The sequence below is a fragment of the Anastrepha obliqua genome, chromosome 2 (genome assembly GCF_027943255.1).
Source record: "Anastrepha obliqua isolate idAnaObli1 chromosome 2, idAnaObli1_1.0, whole genome shotgun sequence".
Lineage (NCBI taxonomy): Eukaryota > Metazoa > Arthropoda > Insecta > Diptera > Tephritidae > Anastrepha > Anastrepha obliqua.
In genome coordinates this window covers 36201742-36226746 of record NC_072893.1, presented here as the reverse complement: position 1 = coordinate 36226746, position 25005 = coordinate 36201742, and the positions used below count along the sequence as shown (strand labels likewise).

The 25005-nt window shown below is 32.9% G+C and overlaps 1 protein-coding gene across 2 annotated transcripts in view; it reads left to right on the top strand.

Annotated features, from left to right (window-relative positions):
- The window catches only part of LOC129239012 (uncharacterized), a 162127-nt gene that overhangs the window by 81174 nt on the left and 55948 nt on the right, over positions 1-25005 (top strand). For both annotated transcript variants that reach the window (XM_054874273.1, XM_054874274.1), the window contains exon 3: positions 16335-16511. In XM_054874273.1, the coding sequence (XP_054730248.1) occupies positions 16335-16511 (177 nt within the window). The remainder of the gene's footprint in view (positions 1-16334; positions 16512-25005) is intronic.

Sequence of the window (25005 nt, the reverse complement as noted above, 5' to 3'; positions counted from 1 at the left end):
CAATAACCTCAATCACCTCATTCACCTCGTTCACCTCAATCTCCGCAATCGCCACAATCAAAGAAACACTATTACTTAGCTTCAAATCCCACCAAACTAAACACTTAAACCATTCCGATTATCGGTAGATTAGAAGTGGCTGAAACTAGTGCAACCATCACCGCCGCCACAAGCTTCGAGCAACAGCAATAAAACCACTACGTACAACCATAAATACTTGGCTAGAAAAGTAGTGTAACCTGATATACGTCGCTTACATCAAATAAGCAGCAGCAGCAGCAGCAGTCACGCAGCGGCAGTGACGGGACAGGAACAGTTTTAGCTACAAACGCCAACAGCAAAATTTAACGATCGCAAAGTTGTGGCCAATCAACCGGCAGTACTTTAGCATACACCTCGCGGAGCTGGTGGATGGTGGATGGTGGATGGTTGATGTGGACAAGTGTGGCGACGATCTAGTGCAAGTGCTTTACATAATAATAAATAGCAGCTTAATTGCCTTTATCAGCGGTTACTTAGCGAATGGCGAACAGGCAAGTCTGGCGGGTTTGTGCAAGTGGCGTAGTTGGCGTAGTTGGCGTAAAAGGCGGAAAATATTGTTGTTTATCTACTGGTTTTCTATTAACTAACTTTTTATTACTTCTTACATTGTCTGCACTGGCGGTGCTGAGTTAGAGGCAAATTCAGTAATTTAGGGCTTAATATTTGGCTGAATTTTTTGGGTAATGGTTTTACGCTTAACTAAAATCTGCTAAAAATAATTTTACAAAATGCGGCATGACGGAATATTTTGCGCATAGGAAAAGTGAATGAAATTAGGCCGCAAGTTGGATAAGGGACTGATCAAGCAGGTGTAAGGACCAGTAAAAATTGTTGCCTCCCTTTATACCTTTTTATAATCTGCACTCAAGCGATCTCGAACCATAGTTGAGTAGTAGATTTGTATAGGGTGGCGCAAAATTAATCACTCTACCGAAGGATTTATATTTTTTTAAATTTAGGAACAAAGTTATTTAAAATAAAATGGGATGATTAATTTTGCGCCACCGATTTTGAGTGGTAGAAATCTTTATTTTGTCCTTTATATGCTCCATCGATTCTCTGTATGTACGAGTATTCTAAAGCTGTCTGATTCACAATCTTTCGAGAGGGTGATTAAATTTGCTTCACCTTTTGCACTAATTTATCAAAACGTTTCAAGTAAATAAATGAAATAAACAACTCTTTGCTTTTTTGCAGCGATGCCAAATAATTCTCAATCAATCAAACAATAAAGTAATTTGGTTTTCCGCAAAGCAAAGCATAAAAAAATTTCAAAAAAAAATATTTGTCTGAGCCAATTCACATTGAACGGTAATAGGAGTAGATCAAAAACAACAAGAGGGTTGTATTATAAAGGGTGGTTAAGTTTAAGGGCCGGTGTTGATTTTGAATAAAATACAATTTTTTTTTAAATTATTCTCATTTCTCTTTCTTGTGATAATATTGGTATGGTTCAATTACGCATGAAACAAAACATTGGCCAAATGGCCGCTGCGGCCTTGGGGCACACCTCCAAATGCAAATAGTTCCTTATCTAAAGGGTGGTTAAGTTTTAAGGGCCGGTGTTGATTTTGAATAAAATACAACCTTTTTAAGAAATTATTATCATTTCCCTTTATTATGATAATACTGGTTTAACTCAATTATGTACAGAATAAAATATTGGCGAAACAGTTGCCGCGACCTCGGCGGCACACCTCCATCGCATGGTCCAAATTTTCGATGACGCTGAGGCATAATTGAGGTTCTATGCCGTTAATGTGCCGAACTATCTCATCATTTAGCTGTTGAATTGTTGCTGGCTTATTGATGTACACCCTTTGTTTCAAATAACCCCAAAGAAAGAAGTCTAACGTTATCGTTGACGTTTAGGTGTGGTTCACATTCAACATCGACCCTTGAAATTTAACCACCCTTTATTGTGTTTTTGCTTTTGGCCTCTGAAATTTCAAAATATTTATATAAACAAGGACTGAAAGGTGGAATAAAGTAAACTAAATTAGAAAATTTAGAGACCAAACAAACATACAAAAACAAAACTGCCACTACCTGTTCAATGTGCCTTGGACTCCGCAAAAAAAGCAACAAACAAATCATTTTTGTCTCTAAGTAAGAGAAATACTTTATTTTCAAATTAAATCACATTTAATAAACACCATGAAAAATTCGCAAAGTTTTCATCAATATTTCAAACTTTTTACTCAGAATTCTTCGAAAAATTTCGAGTGACTTCTAAAATACTCAGGCTAAAAAGCCCATTGTATTTAGAGCCCTGGAAAGAAGGTAGATAGTCAAGGGGGAAAGGAGGAAAGTATCAGAGAAAGAGATAGGAAAGAATAGAGACAAAGACAGAGACAGAGATAGCTAGTCCTGTGAGAATTTTCCAAATTCTTTGGTAAATCTCTAAACATCTTCCAGTTTTAAAGAACGAATATTACTCATTCTCACGAGATCGGAACCCAAAACTCGTAGCCGTGCTCTAGCAAAGGCAGGACACTCACAGAGAAAGTGCTCAGTGCTAATCGCCTCCTCCAAGCATGACAGACATACCGGGTCCTCGATGATTCCAATGGTGGTCATATGCTGATCTCATGGGTTGTGTCCTGTAATAATACCAACCATCAACCGAACGTCTTTCCTTCTAAGTTTTAGTAGAAAGTTTGACAGTTTTCTGTTTGGACTTGTCACAAAACACTTTGCAGTTCTGCAGCGTTCTAGGCCGGACCATCGCTCTTTATGTATGGTAGATTGCCTGCATAATCGCTGATCTAATTCATGATTCCAGCAGAACGGACTCCGGTTATTGGCTCTGGCCCTTGTGGGAGAACCGCTGATCATCGGCAATTTCGTTTTCTTGAACACCGGAGTGCCCTTGAACCCATACAAGCACACGCCTGTTCTGTCTTGCGACATAATTAAGAAGAAGTTTATATTCTTAAACAATCTTTGATGTTTGCTTCGCATTCTCCAGGGCCATCAGGGCAGCCTGACTGTCACTGAAAACTCCAATCTGTTTCCCGCTCCATCTCCTCTCGATTATCCGTTCGGCTACTTTCAGGATGGCCAAAAATTTCCGTTTGGAAAACAGTTGCCATTTCCCCCATAGCGATACTTATTAGTATCGTTTAAGTACCATTCGGCTCTAGACTCTACTTCATTCTTGGACCCATCGGTAGAGAAAATAGCCGTCAAAGCTCCCTGAATGCATTCTGGAATGCTCCATTACTTACGCAGTGGAAATCTGACATCTAAATTCCTTCCAAATGAAACTATGGGTATAAGGTCGTCTTCAGGTACCAAAAACACTGTCTACTGCTCAGATAGAAATTTAAAGATTTCTCTGAGTTTCGCACCTTAGTTGGTTCAAATGATGCGTTGAATTTTGACAATTTTTTTACAGATTGTATTGCGCATTTCCTTCCATATAAGACATGGGCTGAAAAGTCCCGGTTCTAACAAAGAAAACACGTTTTTACATACATAAATAAATAAATCAAAACGTTATAGTTTCATAGTTATGGCATAATTTAGTCTATTTTAATATCATGCCCTTTTGTGAGCAACCGAGATAACTCATTTTCCATTCATTCCTTTCACCTTAACTTAAAGCATCCAAAACCATGCATTTATGTTTTCAAATCTTCTGCAGCAATAAATATTTTTCATGCATTTTTGTTTGCACCGCCCAGGTAAAAGAATATTTTTCTTCTTTGTTTTTCCCCCTCCCTCTATAATAAAATCAATAATATTATAACGGTTCCCGTTTGCATAGGCACACTTCACACTCCAAGCCAGTCAAATTGCAAGAACAACTGCAGCGGCAAACTGCCGCTACTACTTCTGCATTCAACGGTACATTTTTCCACTAGTCATAGCTGCTCTTGAAAATATGCGCACACCAAATAGTTCATCAGTATTTTTTGCAACTGCGCTGCCGCGCATTCATTGCAACAGCCCATGGTGGCGGAGCTAATCGTTTGCCGGTTTGCAATTAATTTCCAGTTTACTCCACATAGTTGTGGAAAGTTTGTGTCTTAAGTCTTCGCTGCAGTACACAGTCATTGCTTTGTGTTGCTTTTATTAGTTTTGTTGGTTGCGCTGGTAGTAGGAAATAATTTGCTTTGCTATTGTTGTTGCAAAACTGTGAATGTATTATAGCAAAAGTAGGCATACATATACATAGTACACTTGTCAGAGAACATTAACGTTCTCTGCACTTGCTTTCAAATAGCGGAATGTGTGGAAATGAGAAATGCTCACTAACACACTCGGGACTGGTGAAGCTGGAGTAATTTATTATTTGCGCTTGGCGGGAAATATTGCAAGTTCTCAGTTTACTGAGTTCTAAGCACAGTTGGCATGGTTTGTTGCAGTTCATTTGAAAAAACAAACAAAACCAATAGCTGTTGCATTGAAGTGCTTTTATATAGTAAAAAGTGTGATTTATGGCATTATTTATATTTGTATTATAAAAGCGCAGGTATTTGTTTGTTATTATTCACATATTTCAGTTGTTACTATAATAATTTTAGCCAAATTTTTTAATTAAAAGTGGAATAATAATGAGTAATTAAATGTATACAATAATCTTTTCATGTTTTGTTGGATATTTTCCTGCATGTATCGGTAGTTGTTGTTAAGCGTTTTTTTTTTTTTTGTTTGCTAAATTCATTTCTTTATTGTAATCTGTTTTTTAAACATTGAGCAAGTTTTTCCTTAAAGCAATTTAATTCATTTAGAAAACAAAACATTTCTGGAATACACCCTGTGGTGCAACCGTTTGCCAGTTTTATGATAAATAATCATTTAGACTAATTTATTATCATATGAGGCCTTTTGGAGACTCTCTCTTGAGTCTGGTGAAGGTTATGGGATTTGCAATTATTTCTGTGACAAGAGGGTTGGAGCGCGATTAGATTCGTGTGTTGTGTGATGTGGCATATTTTCTTATTTCTTCAATTATTGTGCATACTTTCAGATGATTTTGTGCATTTGTGATATAATAAGGGGTGTTTAAGTTCGTTCTAAGCTTGTCGACTGGAATCTTTGAAGTTTTCGATTGTTGAATGTTCTATGTCCATTTCGGTTTCAAGATAGCTGAGTAAAGTGAGAGCTTGGTTGGTTAGAGTGGTGATTCATCCAGAATCCAACTAGCGCTTCCGCTTACTTTCGAGAGAAATATGAGAATTTCGATGTAGTAACCAATACAGGCTTCTGAGTTCTATTCCTAGAGCCCTCCGTTTGCTGAAAATATGTGTTTTCTATGTGAGTTTCAAGAAGCATATCGAGATACTTTGCGACGTAAGTTTGTAAGCATCCCCATATTTATTATTGAGCTTAATGGGTGGACAAGTTTTTCGGCTTAGTATAAAAGTGAATTGGGAAGATTTTGTCTCGTTTGACTTAATGCGCCACTCTTTCCGAAAAAGTGTTATTTTATCAAGTCCCTTCTGGAGTTTTTGGGAGGGTACATAGGAGTGGGGGTAAATTGTGAGAACGGCAGATCCGCGAACATTCCAACTTTGTTTCTTCAGAAGCTGGTAGATCGTATGTGTATAACAAGTACATACATATAGGATGAAGCTCATAATACCCCTTGGGGTACACCAGTTGAACTTTCACTTAGTTCAGACTATTCTTCGGCTTGTTTAAAAGCTTGAGAACTTAAAACGGTGATATACAACAGAAGTATTGTTGGAATGCATTTTAATCTGTTAGATAATTTCACGGCATTTATTTTTGAATATAGTTTTCGGCATGTGTCCGCCGCAGCGACGAGCTACATGGTCTAAATAAAGACCGAGGATGCCGTCAATTCTATGCCATCTATGAACTTCACAAACAGATTTTATTTTATATGTACCTATATATGTATATATATATATTTTTTTTTTCTAAGTAAATTGCTACATTTGGAAGCGTACTTCTGGCGTTAAACGATTCATGATGACTTGCCAAACTATACTGAACAGAAATGTCAACGCAATTTGCCATTCTCAGCTGTCAAGCTATATTTATCAGTGTCGATAGTTCTCTTGTAGCTAAGAAACATCCGATATTAGCTAAAAAATCAAATAATTTTCTACTGGCTTCTTTTAACAAATAAATTAAAATTTTTATTGAAAATAAGTGAAAATGAAATTAAAAAATAAAAAGCCTTAATTTATAATCACAAATGCTATTTGGGTCTTTGTTTTTGTCAAAGGGTGTATCTATATATATCTCTTATACTATCATCAGGGCATATAAAATATGCTTAATAAATTTTGCCGGAATACCAATGTGGCTTTCGCCCAGGTCGATCAACTACTAACCAAATTTTCACTCTTCCAGTCAGTGGAAAAATATTATGAATAGAACGCTGATCTTCATATGCTTTGTATTGATTTCAAACAAGCATTTGAGCGCATTAAACGAATGACAATGCCAACAATTTTTAAAAAGTGCAAACTCCTAAAAAAACTAATCAGGTTAATAATGATGAAGCTACGAAACACTGAGTTCAAAACCATGATACAGGACAACAAATCTGAGGCCTTTTATATGCAGACTGGCGTAAGACAGGGTGACACACTTTCCTCAACAATTTTTGACTTAAAGCAGTGCTGTGCAATAGACGAGCTAAGCGATGCCAAAAAACTGGACATATACGAAAAAGACACTCACACAAATAGAAAAGAACACGCCGACGATATTACGACTGCCAGCACAATTAAAAGTGCACCTTTTCCGAAAGTTAAGAAGCGACAACAAAAATTGGACTAAATATTAGCAACGAAAAAACCAAATGCGTTCTGCTCTCTGTACTACAAAATAAACAGCCACCAAAAGAGCTTAATATTGGAAAATACAAATTTGAAGTAGTAAACACGTTCACAAATCTTAGCTACAAGCTGACAACAGAGAATATTTACAATGAGTCTTACTGCAGAATCCTTATAAAATAATAAAAACGCATCACATATAAAACTTTAACAGACCTAGCAAGCTGACACCGGCTGAGCTGGCCGTAGCTCGACCCGTCCTGCACTATAGAGCTGAAACGTGGACATTGAGTGAAAAATATAAGAAAAAAACTGCAAACATTGGCAAGGAAAGTACTCAGAAAAATATTTGTCGCATTTAGAATTGCACTAAAAAATGGCGCACGCGTTGTAAGTATCGCAACAAATACGATGGGTAGTCCACGGTATGAGGATGAACAGTTCAAGAGCTCAAAGGAAAACATTTGTAACAAATGCATACACAAGTAAAGCAAGGTGAAGACCAAGATCGAGGTGGATAGATGAAGTGCAGGAAGGTCTAGAGGGCCTTAAACTAAATAACCGAAAAGAAACGGTAACGGACAAAGCAGCATGGAGGTGTACTTTTCAGCAGGTCAAAGCTCAGAAGCAGCTGCAGCGCTAAACGATAATGATGCAGGTTTCATCAGCTCACAATCCTCCATTGTAGTAACTTTGACTTTGTATTTGCCATTTATAATTCTAAAACTTTTATTATCTCCTATTGCAAATCACTTCCGTGCCAGTTTTTGCAATGCTACTTTATTCAGCGCGGCGCAATTATTTGCAGAAGCGGTAAAGTACAATTGCAATAGCAGAGAGCGCACAAAACGGAGCAAACGACGAAGTAGCAACTAAGCAAATGAATTGAATGATTTCTAAACTGGGAACTAACCAAAAGCCTCGTAGTCTCAAAACCGAACAGAAATTCAACATCATTTTTTCTACCCCTCATCTACCCATGGCATACAAAATTCATGCGTCAAATAAATTACAATTACCAAATCTAATGACTACTCATACGCCGCGAAGCAACGTACAAACAAACGGGTCAAATGGTCAAGCAGTTAAATGTGATTTTGCGAGTATACAGGGCATACAGGGTCTTTTAATGTTAGGATTCTTTGTTAGCAGTTTCTTTTTATTTCTTTTTTTGTGTTGACAGCGTTCGAATGCGTGGAGTTTTATAAATCTATATATATAAAAATGAAATGATGTTCGTTCGTCCGCATTTTTTTCGGCCGATACGAGGCCAATTTTATTCGTTCTTTTTTCATATTATAGGGATCCACTAGGGGAAGGTTTTTAGCAAAAAAAAATTTCCTTTAAATATTTTCTTCATATAAAAAAAAGAAAAAATCAAAATATTGTCCAAAACAAAACTTGCTCGATTGTTAGATTAAAGTAAGTTTCGAATCGACATTCATTTTATGTGTACAACTTTTTTTGAATTTTTTGTATTTGTATTGTGATACAGAAATGTATTGTATACAGAAATTTCAAATGATTCGAATGAAAATTTTTTTTTTTTTTTTTTATTTCTTCCACAAAATATTACACCTGTCGTTAGACAATAAGTAATTTGATTTACAAAAAGATGGAATGAGAGTGATATTGAAGGGCCAATGCCCCCAAGCTCATTTAGAAGAAATATATACATATTATTTAAAAACAAGTGGTTAACAAACAATGATATATACGATTAGTTGACAATTGATTACAAGGATTTGCAAGATCTGTTGGTGTTTGACGGTTAAGCCGACTTTGGGTAGATTTTTCTTTATTTGGTAGTCTTCTCATCATAGGATTTGTATGCCTTAATAGTCTATTTATGTGTCTTCTGCTAGCGCTTTGTATTGTTTCATCAATAGTATCGATGTCAAGGTCGCGATGAATATCTGCGTTAGGTATGTACCAAGGTGCATTAGTTAAGGTCCGAAGTATTTATGAAAATAATGTTTCAATTCAATTGAGCAATGCTTTCTTTGACCAATTCTATATGGAAATGAATGCGTTTGCAAACGATGTTTTCGGCTATGAACAAATGTTGGAATCGAATGAAAAAGGAAAGAAACGCGAAATGATAAAAAAAATTCTTGGAAAATTTAAAATGAATGGTGCTTCATTGGAAAAATTCAAAGGTAATAAGAACATACACAAGATAAAGTTAGAATTCGAATTTTTAGATTTATTTTGTTTATTTCTCATTTTTTTCAGAAGTACACCACACAACAACTCATTCCAACTCTGATTTTGAAATCCTGTTGGAATTGGTGATCGATAATTTTGTCACTATAATGGTCAATGGAAATTTGCGTGTATCAGACCCTGCATATTATTTACCATATCAACTTTTTATGGAACATATGGACCAAATGAACACAAAAAAATAATTTAGTTTTGTTTTGATTTTTTGCAACATTTTGGTTTTCAGTTAATACAATAAAAACAATACTGTTTTTTCGTGAACACAAAATTCTAAATTTATTACGTTGTTTGTTTAGAATTTTTTTAGAAAAAAAGTAAATTTTTTTGGTTTTGAGGAAATTTGTTTATTGTTGCTATTTGTAAAAGCGTAGATATTTGTAAGTATTTGACTATAATCCTAAAAGTTAATGGAATACCACTATGACACATAGAAAACATTTTTTCAAAGGGGTGTTTTTCGAAAATTATAAAAAAAATTGTTTTCAAAAATTTTGAAGAAATAAAGTAAAATAAAAAAATTTCGAAAGCATGAAATTTTTTCAAAACCAAATTTTCCTCAAAAAGATAAAAGAAATTTCTTCGAAGAGGTGTTTTTCTAAAATTACAAAAAAAAAAATTTTAAACAAATAAAATAAAATAAAACTTTTTCAAGGGTATGAAATTTTTTCAAAACAAAATTTTCTGAAAACCAAACAAAATTAAAAAAAAATGGTGTTTTCAAAGCATTTCATATTCCACTATTAATAGAGAATACATTTTTTCGAGGGGGTGTTTTTCAAAGCGGAAAAAATTTTTTTTAACAAATCAATTTAAACTTTTACAAAAGTATGAAATTTTTTCAAGAACAAAATTTTCTCAAAAACGTTAAATTAAAAAAAATAGTTTTTTCAAAATATTTAATTTTCAGCAATTAACTGAGAAGAAATTTGTTAGAGCGAAGTGTTTTTCAAAACTTCAAAAAACACTTTTTAACCAAAAAAAATAAACCTTTTTTCAAAAACAACAGGAATGATAACATTGCCTAACAATTTCTGCACTTTTGCACAGTCTAAAGAGGCATTGATACAGAGTGTATTTCCAAACATAGTTCAACATTACAAAAACCATGATTGACTCAGCGAAAGAGCAATTTTAGCTGGGAAAAATAAGGACGTCAATGATATAAATTCAGCTATTTTAGATCAAATACCTATTGACATAGTTGCGTATAAGTCAATAGACACTATTACTGATCAAGATGAGGTCGTAAATTATCCAACTGAATTCTTAAACTCACTCGATTTGCCAGGCTTACCACCTCATAATTTACGATTAAAAATTGGAGCACCGATTATTATGCTGCGCAATAGTAATGTGCCCCGACTTTGCAACGGTACCAGACTCGCTGTGAAGAAGCTAATGGGTAACGTTATCGAAGCAACAATTTTGAAAGGGAAGTACAAAGGAGAAGACATTTTGATACCCTGAATTCCACTGATTCCGGCGGATTTACCATTCGATTTCAAACGTTTGCAGTTCCCTATTCGCCTTGCCTTCGCTATGAGAATTAATAAGGCGCAAGGACAGTATCTACAAATGTGCGGTATTAATTTAGAATACCCAATTTTTTCTCATGGACAATTGTATGTAGCTTGCTCACGAGTTGGCAAACCATCGTCATTATTCACGCGAAAGATGAAAAAACCAAAAACGTTGTCTACCAAAAAGTGTTACAATAAAGTTCGAATGAAATTGTATCAAAGAATTTGCTTTGTTTCGTATTAATTTTATTCTCTTTCAGCAAATCATTGAATTTATCGTCTAGCGAAGCGGGCGAGGGTACGCTAGTATTAATATAAAGGGGATTTTAAACAAAAAAAAACAAATTTTCACGAAATGTTTTTTTCAGCTACTTTAATAGGTGTTAACCGATTTGCTGTGAGTAACACCACATTTTTTGAGAATACGATTGTCAAATTAGTTCTGATATTTTAAGATTTTTATTGAAGGGGCCAAAATCGAGTCGGTCTTCTTATTCAGGTTTACTAATAGTTGATTATCCTTTTACCCAAGAATCAGCCCATTCAATTCGAAAATCCATATATTGTAAAGGGTGGTTAAATTTCATGGGCCGGGTAGACTAGTCACATACCCTGCCAGAAAGCAAAACAGATTAACGAAACCATAGCAAGACTGAGTCTTGTCGAGGCCCATGCTCCCGCGAGGAGTGAACAAGGAAAAAAAATTAATAATTTAATTAATTGGCGAGGAAAGAACAAAGCTGAGTACGCAGCATTACTATATAAAATCTATAGTCTCATATGCATATGAAATTTTTCCTGGATAGCAAAAAAAAGTTGCACGCGGAATAAAAACTTGTATTGAACAATTTGTGCTGGTGTTGTTGTTATTAGTATTATTATTATTATTGTTATTATTATACCTTGATGTCTCCACATGAGGGAAGTTTTTGAATCTCAGGACATACTGCGACGGCTGCTGTGATGCTGCGTTAGCAATTTTCATCCTTCTCATCCGCAAAACAAAGAGAAACAAAGAACAAAAAAACTTTTTTATTTTTATTATTATTCTTGTTGTTACTGCGGTTGTTGTTGTTATTGTTATTGTTGTTGTTGTTTTCAAAACCCTACAGTTTACCAAACTTTGCCTAGTGTTTCGCAGTTATTAATCACTGTCGTCTAGCTATAGGTCCTATCCAACGGTAGGCCCAGGAAACAGAATTTTTCGAAAAATGTCTCTCATCAGCTCTGTGCAAGCCATAGGCTGCAAATTGACTAAACTGATGTTACCTGTCATGTTCGACCGACTGTGGCAGTTCCTCCTGTCACAAAGCAGAAGGGACTGCAGACAGCTAGTTAGACTGATGACGGTCCACTCTCTGTGGGCGAAGTACATGGAAAAGGTAGGCATCTCAGAGAGTGTACTCTGCCTAACTTATAAAGAGGAGGTTGTGACGGCAGACCACTTCCTGTGCGTCTGCCCCACCTTCGCTCGAATCAAGTTTGAGGTCATTGGCACTGATGTGTGAAGAAGCGACCACCTTGGCTCCTTGGCATCACAAGATCTACTTCGATTTCTTCGGAGATCAGGTAGATTTAAAGAAAATTAAGAGGCAATCCAAGTGTAGTACAATGGACTTAATTAATGACTGAGTGCGGCAGTTGCTAGTTGTCCCGACAAAAAAAAAAAACAAACACCAGAACAAACACAGCAGTAATACTATTGCAGTGATTAGTATCTGTGAGCCACTTTTGTCCAAAAATACAATCACCGTCAACAGATGGCAATATTGAGGTATTTTCGCAACATCTTCTGGACTATCGTTGGTGATTACAGTAAGACGTGTCAATATGAAACGCAGCCAACAAGCAATCAATGGATGTAGTGCAGAAAACATTCATGGAACAAATAATTCTGCAATATTCTATAGTAAATATCATAATTTGGCAGTTAAGATTGCCTGATTTAATTCCTTTGAACTATTTTCTGTGGAGATGGCTCCACAAAGCTAGAAATTATGCGAATAAACTCGATCTTTAATAAACTCCCAGTTATGTTTAAATGCACTCGAAAATCTCATAAAAAGTGTTTATACCTGTAAGCGCGCACCTCGAGGACATTTGGAAAATTTAAATTTTCACTTGTAAATTACTCTCTCTCACTCTCTCTATCTCTCTCTCTGTCACACACACTCTCTCTCTCTCTCTCTCTCTCTCTCTCTCTCTCTCTCTCTCTCCCTCCCTCTCTATTACACGTGCCAATGAAAATGCATTAATATTCAGAAAATTTGGTTTTATATGAATTACAAAAAAAAAGTATACTCGAACTCAGAAGACCCTGTAAAAGTGGAAATCATAAAAACAGTAGCAAAATGCCTACTCGTATTTGGGCCTTGCTCATTTGCTCATACTAAGTATACGTACGCGCGTGACATGGCTACTCACAACTATAATTTTGGTGCATTATTAAGCCTAACTTAAGCGCTGCTTACGCAATCGCCCGCATGACAATGCCAACTAATTGGCTCAACATAATCGCATCACCATTATTTCTGCGTACATGACAATTGTGCACATCTGCCACAGCCGTGCAGTCATTCCGTGTTGTTCCACTGTAATGAAAGGCGTGAGAAGATTTTATGTGGGCTTATTTCATACAAAGTGACTACCTGGCTTACGCAACGAAAGACTGAAACAACGAACTTTTCTTTTCATATGTTAAATTTTCATTAATTTTTCATATAGTCGGGGTTATGTGGAGTGCGCCACAGAGCGCAATTTCAATGAAGGATTTTATGGCGTTCAGTGTGTTTGCCATTCATCGTTAGAGAGTTAGTGTCAGTCATTAAAAATAGTGTCCCACTACACACGTACGTGCATGTGTATGTGAATGCGCATGCATAGGCATGTATGTGTTTGTGTGTTGTGCAACTTAAGCTCTTTAATGCGGCTAGCAACAAGGAAGTTCATTTCACCCAAATCAAGCTGTGCGACGTTATGATGTAATTTTATGCGTAAATCAACAGGAAAAGCGAAACTTCTACGATCTGCATAGCGCTGTGGTATAGAGGCGCGCTTTGAATTTCATTACAGTTTAAGTTTTTTGTTTATCTTATTTGATTATTATTATTTTTTTTTTTTTTGTTGTTTACGTACATTTTCGATAGTTAATGAGTACCGGGAAGTTGCAGATGCAATGAAAAATTATGTGAAAATTTTCAGCCTGTGCTTTCATTTTTATCACTTACTTGTGAGTGTAGTGGCGGCCCTTTCTTCCTCGCTGGAATGCTTAATGCTTATATTGATGTGCGGTGCAGTAATGCTGAAGATGCGCCACTTGCTAACATTTTCAAAATAAATTAAAAGTTTGTGATTCAAATACTGGACTCTATTATGGAGCAGCAATTTCAACTATCTGTTTCAAGAAACTAAATTTTATTGTAAGCTCACAGCAAAGCATTTAGGCGTGTGCTCGAAAGTAAATAGCTCTCAAATCTATTTGAGGAAAACGGCAAGAGTACTCAAAGGATCTGGCTTAAAAATAAAGAATCTATAGAAGCAGTGTCATAATAAATTGTGCAGAAGAGGACCAAAATTCTATACTGCAGTATTCCTTCTGGTAAAAATCTTGTAAAAAATGTGAAACGAATTCTAGCCTCCCTTTAGGTTATAAATCTGTATTTTCAGAATTTTGTAAAGGCATTTAAAACGCAAATTGCAATAAAAAAAATTCTGCATACGAAAATTCTGTACAGACAAAAAAATATTAAACGCAAACTGCAATACAAAAAATTCTGCATTCGAAAATTTTGTAAAGAGAAAAAAATGCAAAAGGAAAATTGCAACAAAAAATTTTTTTGAAGACAAAAAATTTAAAACAAAAATTACAATAAAAAATTCTGTAAAGACAAAAAAATATTAAAAGCAAACTGCAATAAAAAAAATTCTGCATTCGAAAATTCTGTAAAGAGAAAAAAATGCAAAAGGAAAATTGCAACAAAAAATTTTTTTGAAGACAAAAAATTTCAAACAAAAATTACAATAAAAAATCCTACATACAAAAATTCTGTAACGACAAAAAAATTTTGAACGAAAATTGGAATAAAAAAATTCTGTAAAGACAAAAAAATGTTAAACGAAAATATCAAAAAAAATCTGTATGCGAAAATTCTGTAAAGATAAAAAATGTAAACGAAAATTGGAATAAAAAAATTCTGTAAAGACGAAAAAATTTGAAACGAAAATTGCAATAAAAAATTCTGCATTCGAAAATTCTGTAAAGACAAAAAATTTTAAACGAAAATTGCAATAAAAAAAATTTTTAAATACAAAAAATTTAAAACCAAAATTACAATAAAAAAATTCTGCATATGAAAATTCTGTGCAGACAAAAACATATGAAATGAAAATTTCAATAAAAAAGTTCTGCATATGAAAATTCTGTTAAAACAGAAAATTTCAATAAAAAAATTCTGCATACAAAAATTCTGTAAAGACAAAAAAAAGTGCGTGTAGAAGTGAAACTTTTAAGGCAGACAAAGAAAGAGGGAGAGACCCGAGAGAGAAAGAATATATATCTAAATAAATTCACAGCATTTGCAGAGAATACAAATAGACAAAATTTACAAACAACTGAGAAGGGTCGACCGGTGTAGGTAAACGGCAGACACAAACCGTGGCAACAACGCGCACCACTCCAAGCGCACAAACGCAGCGATTCCAGGACCGCAGCAACGGCACAAATAACCTCAAGGCAATATCAATAAATCCGACGCCGAAATGGATAGCACTTTATAGTACGCACAAGAACTAGCCAGGAAACGGAAATGAGCGCCAAAAAGTAGGCACCAAAAAACACCAAAAAAAATTGGGACCAAGAAACGCCCCAAACAGTAGGCACCAAGGAAATATAACGCCAAAACGTAGGTACCAAAAATATATTTTCTACAAGTTTGCACGAACAAACAAGCGCCGAAAAGTAGGCAGTGTTATTTCTCACTAGAAATTAGCAACCACAAGGAAAAACTCAGGAAAAATAGCCTAAAGCGTATCTCAGATATTTATACGGTATAGCTCTCTCTCCCATTTTCCTCTACGTTATATCTTTTTTTTCTCTCGCGGAACGAAAATGCCCAAAACGTTGCATGGCCTTGAAATTTTACTCTCCGTTCTCGCTGGTCCACCGACGCCTAAGAAGTTTCACTTGAAAAATGTAAAACGAAAATTGCAAGAAAAAAATTCTAGGGAAACAAAAATCGGTTAGAACGATGCGGTAATGGTATTATTGCTTATTTTTAGAAAAAAAATCAACTAAGGATGCCACCCGGCAAAAACCTGGAACGAATAGTTGCTTGTTGTAGATGCACCAGCTTCTCCATGGCAACGTATGTATTTTTTTGCTACTCAAATGCGACAACTCTGATGGTTTTTATAGCCGTCAGTGTTAAAGTGAACTTATTCCACCAGACGTGAGAGAATGTAGTGGAATCCATGTAAACAGCAACACATTTTTCAAATGCCTTACCATAAAATAAATTTCTAATAAATCAAGATTTATTTAGATTAGGTTGTTCAGGTTGTTATTGTTGAAGCAGCATACAAATTTCCTATACATATATGGTTAATGCTGCTGAACTGACAGTCTTTGGCCGAATATAAATTCCGGTTGGGTAGAACCGACAGTCGGGGCGGGCAAGGTTTTTTTTTCAAAAACCGTGATTGATTAGTTATAATCCACTTATTTACGCATTTCCTTACTCTCTATTCTTTATTAAATTCTTGTTTCTATTTTCTTTTTTTGCAGAACCACCTTGCAGTTTCCCTGGTTCACCAGCCCACAGCACTGTTGTCTTCTCCAGTGCGAACTTGACGCATGGCACCGTAGCTTCGTACACCTGCGAACGCGGCTTTGAGCTGCTGGGACCGGCGCGGCGTGTTTGCGATAAAGGCGCCTGGGTGCCTGATGGCATACCATTTTGTGGTAAGTTTCACAGATTCAAGATTCCATATCATTTTCTATATTTATTGCAAATATTTATATATATTTAGCGAAATTATTAGACACACCGTTTTGGGATAAAAGGAGTGATTAATAGTGGCCTTCAGCATCAATTAGTTTTTGCTGAAGGAAAAAAGGAGAATCAAAATTTGAACGCATTTATTCTATTGGAAGCATCAGTGCTATAAAATATAATATATGCACAAGGTGGCGTAAAATTAATCATCCAATTTTTCTTTTCGAGTAACTTTTTTTATTAAATCAAACAAAAAAAATTATTTGCAGTGATGGAAATCTTTGTTCAATTTTGAATTTTTGCCTTGGCTAATTTCTTTCACTTGCCTAATTACCACTCCTGTTTTCTTGCTGAATCTTTTGACCACCAAGAGTGAGAGAAAAGTGAATTACACAGAGCAACATTTTATAGGGGATACATTTCAAAAATGTAAATGCAAGGTGTCGCAAACATAATCATCCAATTCTGTTTTTGAATAACTTTTTTATTTAATAAAAACCTATTTTGTGTGAGGAAATATTTTTAAGATTTTCGAGAAAAAACTGACAATTAATTCTTTAAAAAAAATTTTTTGAAAAAAAAAATTCTTCGATCACCACGAGTTTTTAATGTTTTACAAAAGCTGTATACATTTTATTGAAATCTACAAAGCGGTTTTGAAGTTACAGCGATCACCAGCTCAAAAAACATATTTTTGAGAAAAACGCATTTAAAGTTTTGCTATCGGCTCCGGAACGCCCGAGCGCCCTTTGTTAATTGTTGAATAACTCGAAAAGTATTTGTCGGAATCACTTCAAATTTTCATGCAATATTTTCAAGATATTATACTTTAAGAAAATGCAAAACAAAGAAAAATCCAACTTTTTGAAAATTCTGACTGCCCCTAACCCCATAAATGAAGCATTTTATGGCATTCGATTTCACTAAAATTTTACAATTGGGCTGATTTTATAATATATTCGAACTGGCAGAAATGTACTTAATAAATGTTGACATTTTTTACGAAAGATATGGAAATAGCAAAAATTAAAAAAAGTCCCTAATAAGTGGTACTAAAACCTGCAATAAGATAAAATTTTTTGATACGACTTGCATAAATGGCGTGTAGTTAAAAAGGTCATAAGTCAGAAAGCATTTCAGTTTGGTTATCTTGAAAATATTGTTCACAAAAGAACTTTTTAAATGGCTCTACTTTTTAATTTTTAAATTTCGTCCGGATTTCCCAAAGTTTTTGCATCTTAACTATAAAAAATTAAAAATATTGAAAAATTACCTTCTAAATAAAATATTTTTCGAGATGTGAGACTCCAAGGCTTCAGAAGTTATAACTGTATGAGAATTTTTTTTTGACGGATGAAGAGGTTTAAAATGCCTCGTGCATCAATAAAACTGTCATCGCAGCAATGTTGTGCCCTAAGATTAGAAAAACTACCCATCGTTTAGAACTCTAGCAAAAAAAAGGTTATCGAATGTAAAGAAAATAGTTCAACAAGAAAATTTAACTCTTCCTAATTTTTATATGAGTGTTGGGAAGAGTTTGTTTTCAAATGATTTGATCTAAACTTTGTGAATTGTTTTCTTAAACCTGAAAATTATTTTAGAAAATTCAAACGTCTAAACTTCCAAAAACTTGTACAATTAATATTTCTAAATTTTTAGAATGCCTTATCTCTAACTCTTTCTACAACTTCAACTTTTTTACTACTTTCTGTAATAGAATTTTATTTTAAATTTTATTGTTAATTTTTTTATCTAGAATCTAAATATGTAAGCCATTTTTAAGGTCAATTATTGCAAAAATATTCTTAAAAAAAAAAAATTAATTTAAAAAGTTTCCTCAGTACTAGCAAACAACCCGCCAACCACTCTAGATAACTGTAAATCCAGTTGTCATATTATGAAAAGAAATTTTAATACTCTAACTTTCAGGTAATCCTTTCAGATAATCCTATTTGCTACCCATTCATTCATATAGATTTTCCATTTTTCCCCCAACAACAGAGACTACGCACCTTAGCGCCTGGCGAACAATTTGCGCTAATGAAAACCCATAAACAATTTCCGTCTTTGATAAGTCAAAATTCATGTTCAAACAAGGAAATTAACAATTTTTGCAAATCAAACGGCAAGCATTCAGTTACAAAGCTGAAAATGCTAACTTGCGGCTTTGTGTGTGCATAAATTGCCATGGCCGTACAAATGCGCTCAGCCTGGGGCGCTGCAATAAATAAGCAATTGCCGTTTGGACACTTGAAAGACAGAAAGAGGACAATTTTGCCACACGCACAAGAAACTGTACATCTAAAACACGCACACATGGCGATTTGGAGACAGAAACTGTGCGAACTATTTTTCTTTTTTTTTACTTTACATTACGAGGTATGGAAATTAAGTTCCGGCAATTGAGTTAAGCTCGTGAATTGGCAACACTGCGTTGTTCGTTAAGACAAATATGGCTGAAAAGGGGGGTCTTCCTTTGGCTTTTAATCGAAGTGTTTTCCAGTATGTTTGGTTTTTGTTCTATGCGAGTTTTTCGAGAGCACCTGTTTTAGTAGCGCCATGAAAACAAATGGACTCACATGACAAGTACTTGTGAAAATATATCACGTATCATTTAAAAATATCACCATTTTTGGCCTTTACATGAAAAAATCAGCTAAATGGCTATGTTTTTTCTTTATTTTTATTTATTTATAATAATATTTATTTTTTCTCTTAAGAAATTTATTTAGTGAGAACATATGTAAATTAAAAAATTATTTTAAGTCAGTTATAGAAAAGAAACTAAAAAGTTCGACCCAAATTGGGGGACATCAGAATTCGTTTTAGAGGTATGGTTCCTTCGGCAAAGTTTCTTATTTTGATCCCTAGAATATGATTTTCACAGAGCAATGGGTGATTTTTTTGCCTCCCCACAAATCGACCCGGCCTAGGGTGCATAAAGGTGAAAAGTCGCCACCGAAAGCGGCAACGCCCAAGTCATAATATTAAACGGGTTTTTCGCTATTCGCAGCTTCAAACATCGTGAAAATGTTTCTAATGGACTGAAAGTGACTGGAAATATCTATCTGTATTCTGGTGTGCAGAAGTGGCTGTTCGTATGCATTTTCCGTGTACAACCCGAACTGGCTAAAAACTCAACGAGCTGGCTAAACTGGCTCATAGAAGGAATCTTGTGTGGCGTGGGCGCAAATGAGGGAGATGTTAAAAACTCGCACTTTGGTGCGGATTGTTGCGAGCCGCTTGTCCAGCGGAGTGAACGACGGCACTTGGCGACGAAATTTCTCTCCCACAACAAATCCTACACCGTATTTGCGTTCCTTTACATGGCAACTCTAGTAGACGTCGCAAGGTCCTATGGTTTTCTTGCAGTGATGCCTTTACTCTCACGTGGAGATCAACCAGCCGGGCAGAGGCACCTTCCCATTAAGGGACCGGACATTCCAGGTGCATGCCCTCAAATACTTTGAACATAAGCAAACTATTAAGGAAGTAATTTCCAGATACAAAAAATCGTAGTCCTTATTTTGTTTGCAGTGGTCGTCATCAGTATAGGGAGGTCTCATCCGAAGCTTTTTTAATATTTTCATTGGGGGGTATTTTTAAGTAGCGGATCCCAAACCAGCTATCCTGGGATGCTTCGCCTTCTCACTTTGGCTCACTCCCGAACGTTTGTCGGAAGCTACCCAGAGGGTACTTGGGCTAATTCTGGAAGTTGTGAGCTGCTTGAACCATATGTAGAAGAATCGTCCTGGCCACTCCCAAGTGAATGGCGATCAGTAACTTTCCGCACTTGCGTGGACTTCTACATATGGAACCATCCTCCATTTCACTTAATTTTGATATTATTTATTTGTTTTAATTTTTTTACGGTTATTTAAATTTTTGTTTAAAATTTTGTTACTATTTTTGTACGTTGCTATTACCTCTATTTTAATATTATTTATTTATTATTTTCATTTATTTTTTTTTTATTTTTTAATCTGAATAGTGTATTATCCTAATTTTTTTAATTTTTCACATTATTTTTTATTTTTATATTACTGATTTATTACTCGAATTTTTTTATTGTTATTTTTGTTTTTTCTTAATTCTTTATTATCTTTTCCTTTTTTTAGTTTTACTTTATTTTTGTGTTATTTATTAGTTATTAGCATTATGGTTTTTTTTACTTTATTTCATTTTTTGCTATTATTTTTATTTTTTCTTAATTAAATATATATTTTTTTGTATTTTTATTATTTCTTTCGTATCTGACTATAATTTCATATTATTTATTTGCTTCTTGAACTTTACGTTATTTTTTTTTTATTTAATATTTATTATAATTTTGATATTGGCAATATTTATGTTTTATTCTACTTTTTATTCCTACTTAAATTTTTTTTTTTAATTTTATTACCACTCTAATTTTTTTATTTGTCTTTATTTATGTATGTAATTTTTGTTTATTTTATTTTATTTTATTTATATATATTTTTTATAGTATTTTATTTTTTATTATTATTTTTGTTCCTTTGTTTTATTATTATTCTAATTTTTTATTGCTTTTCAATTTTATTTTCTTTTTAATTTAATTTTATTTATTTTTACTTTTACATGATTTATTTTGTTTTATTTTTGAAATTTTATTTAGTTTTTAATTTTATTTTATTTCTCTTTATTTTTATATGATTCATTTCTCATTTTGTTTTATTTTTTACTCTTATATTTATATTTATTGCTTTTTATTTGTCTTCATTTTCAAATTATTTGCTACTTGAATCTAAAACTAGTGTTTTTTGTTTCATTTTTTATTTTATTATTTTTCCAATTACATTTTTGTATATATTTATTTTGTTTCCTTTTTGAATATTCTACTACCTATTTGTGCTACTTTCTTTTTTAGTGCTGTAAAGTGTTTTATTTGTTTTTTTTTTCTTTATTTTTATGTTAGTCATTTATTATTTGGATTTTATGCAATTTTGTTTAATTTTTTACTAATATATTATTTTAATTTTTCTCAATTCTAATTTTTTTTTTTTGGTACTTGATTTTATTTTTATATTATTTATTGCATTTATACTATTTTTTATAATATTATAATTTTTTATTTTTATTTTAATTTTTCCCCCCAATGTATTTATATATTTATCTTAAACCTTTTATTTTATTATTTTGTTTTCCTTTTCTTTGTTTGTTGGTCTTATCATTCATTTTTTATTTTTTGTTTTCTACTTTATTTACAAATTTTTACAGGCAAGATATTGCAATAAACTAACGCCATCGCAAGCCAAGGCAACATGACGCATTATAGCACCACTAACAACTTCTCACTGACATTCGTTTTCTACACCCTGTGTGGCCTATTTATGCTACTCAAATATTATTTAAGTTTGATTAGCCAAATACTGAAATTGCCAAATTAGTCAATGTAAAGTGTAAATATGTGTGCGGACACATACACATATACGCGCCCCAAACTTCGCATTGGAATTACATGTCAGCCAGTCACTCAATTTCAACTCATTCGTTTTTCGTAGCTCAACTAACCGGACTGTGCTTTGCCACCCAAAAATGCAGACAGTTTTCTTCAAGTGTACGCACGTTTCACACAATTATCCGAATGTACGTGTGCACATGTTATACCTATATAGTATACTGATGTGTGTAAGTGTGCCATGTGTTAAAAATTTCGCTCGAGTATTGCAAGAATTAGATCACTAGCACACGAATTTCGTACTTCGTTGTATGTAAATGACTAAAAATGGGCCAGTTAGTGGTTTGGCTTGTTAATAAAATGCAATTAAGAGGAAAAAAGTTCAAAAGAGATTTAGCTAAAAGCAAAAGGTGTTAAATGTACTAACAGCGCAATGATTGCGGAAGGCATTTGGTGAATTGCATTTGTTTATAGCTTTCGTTAAAGAGGCGATCCACTTGAGGTAGACAGGTAGAGTAAGTGATTAGGAAATTGAGAAAGAGAAAAATAATTGAATGTATTTAAAAAAAAAAACAAAGACAGGCAGGCAATGTATCTGAGTAGCAACTAGTTAACTTGATATTGAGGTAGAATTTATGATATGAGACCTAAGTGGCTGAACTTTAATGGCATTTGGTGAAGTGTATTTCGGGATTTGCTAGAATGGAATATAGTGTAAGGTAAAAGTAGGTGCACAGGCAATGTGAATATTACAAAAAAAGGAAGATTCTCTTTGTGGCATACTTTCGTCAACAACATCAGGCTTAGAGTGAATTAAAGCCCGACGTAAGGAGACTTTACTTTTTATATTTTTACTTTTGCATATTTCGTTAATTTTTTTATGGCCCGTTTTATGAAAACTCCTTTAAAAGTCGCACAATACATGCAACTTATTGGAACATTAGAGAATCAAAGAGTTCAGAGCTCTCAAAAATTTCAATCGAATAGGCAGCGAATGTATTGAAAGGCTTATGAACTCAAGAGGGAGCGAGTGCTTTGTAACCAAAAAATATTATTCATAGATTTTGAAAAATAATTAAAATGGAACTTTTTCAAGATTTTTAGATGTGAAGATCTTTTAGAAGTGCTAAGGGATACAATGGGTATTAGAAATACCAAATATTGGTGCAGTAAAAAGGTGTCCTCATTTTCCGCTAGACTCACTCACTCTAGTCTGGCTGTGGTGATTTAGTAAAGGTGATTTTTGTTTCAAAAAACTTGCTTTACATTTTTGTTTAGCATCACCAGCTCTGTGTTACACAGTTCTAAAGTGCCGGCAAAAAGAGATGATTTGATTCAGAGCTTTTTCCTGTCAAGTGCTCCAGGTTTGTTGAATATTGTCGTAAATTTTTGTGAAAATTTGTTTAGTCTAGGGTGTAATAAGATGTAAACTGAAAAAATTAAAAAAAAACGCAATAATTTTGAGTTTCATTTAATGCTGAAAATTTTAGTATGGAATTTTTTTAAGGTGAAAAAAGATGAAAAAAATTCAATAATTTTGGGATTAATTTAAAGATAAAAATTTTAGTATGGCACTTTTTAAGTAAAATAAAATAAATATATAAAGTAAATAAATAAAATATTTCCGGTTCTTTTTGACATTTAAAATTTTTTTTAAGTTTTTAAGATAAAATATACTTTTTTATACAAAAAATACAAAATTTGTGGCAAAAAACGATATTATTTTGTGCAAAATTGTGGAAAATTGTTGGGAAATCCATTGGATTCTATGGATGGGAATGCTATCATGAAGCTTTCAGGTTTTGCTGAGCGCAGTCTTAGCAAAAAAAAAAATAAAATAAAAAATGAAGAATGACCAAATAAACAAAGTCTTTTTTTCCTAAAACATTTTAACAAAAAACATACTAATTTTCTTAAAAAGTATATTTAACCCTAAAATTAAATTAAAAAGCTAAGAATGTTATTGCAAAAAATAAATAATGCAATAAATATTGCCTTAAAAAAATCTAATACAATAAAATAATAAAGAATGAAAAAAATTTCTTTCCCAAAAAATTTTAACAAAAATATTACTTCTCTTAAAAATTGTATTTCTTGCTTCAAAATTATATTTTACCTTAAAACTAAATAAAAAAATCGGAAATTATTAATGCGAAAAATAAATACTCCAGTATAAGCAATAAGAAAAAATAAGAACCTAATAAAAAATTAAAAAAAAAAATTTTTTTTCCTTAACAATTTTAACAAAAACTATAATTTTTTTTTACAAACAATAAAGAAAATATTATTTTTCTTAAAAATTATATTGTTTTCATAAAATTATTCTTTTTAAAAATTGTTATTTTTCTTAAAAACTATATTTTTTCATAAAATTATTCTTTTTAAAAATTATAATTTTTCTTATAAAAATTATATTTTTCTTAAAAATTATATTTTACCCTAAAATGAAATTAAAAAATCAAAAAATATTATCAAAAACAAAAAAAAAATGTTCAGTCTAAGCCATAATGAAAAAATATATATTTTTTCCTAAAAAATATTAACAAAAAATATTATTTTTCTTAAACACTTTTTCTTAAAAAATTATATTTCTCTTAAAAATTATATTCTTTCATAAAATTATTCCTTTTAAAAATTAATATTTTTCTTAAAAAAACTATCTTTTTCTTAAAAATTATATTTTACCCTAAAATTAAATTAAAAAATCAAAAAATATTATCAAAAACAAAAAAATATTGCAATCCAGAAGCAAAAAAAAATTTATGAAAAGAAAAAGGAATGAAAAAAAATATTTTTACTCCTAAAAAATTTTAATATAATATATAAAATAATATTTTTTATTGTTCTTAAAATTTATATTTTACCCTAAAATTAAATTAAAAAATCAAGAAATTTAATGCAAAAACAAAAAATATTGCAGTCTAAGCAATAAAGAAAAATCAATGAAAAGAAAAAAGAATGAACCAATTTTGTTTCTTTCCTAAAAAAAATTAAAAAAAAAAAATATTTTTTTTTAAGTATTATATTATGCCCTCTAATGA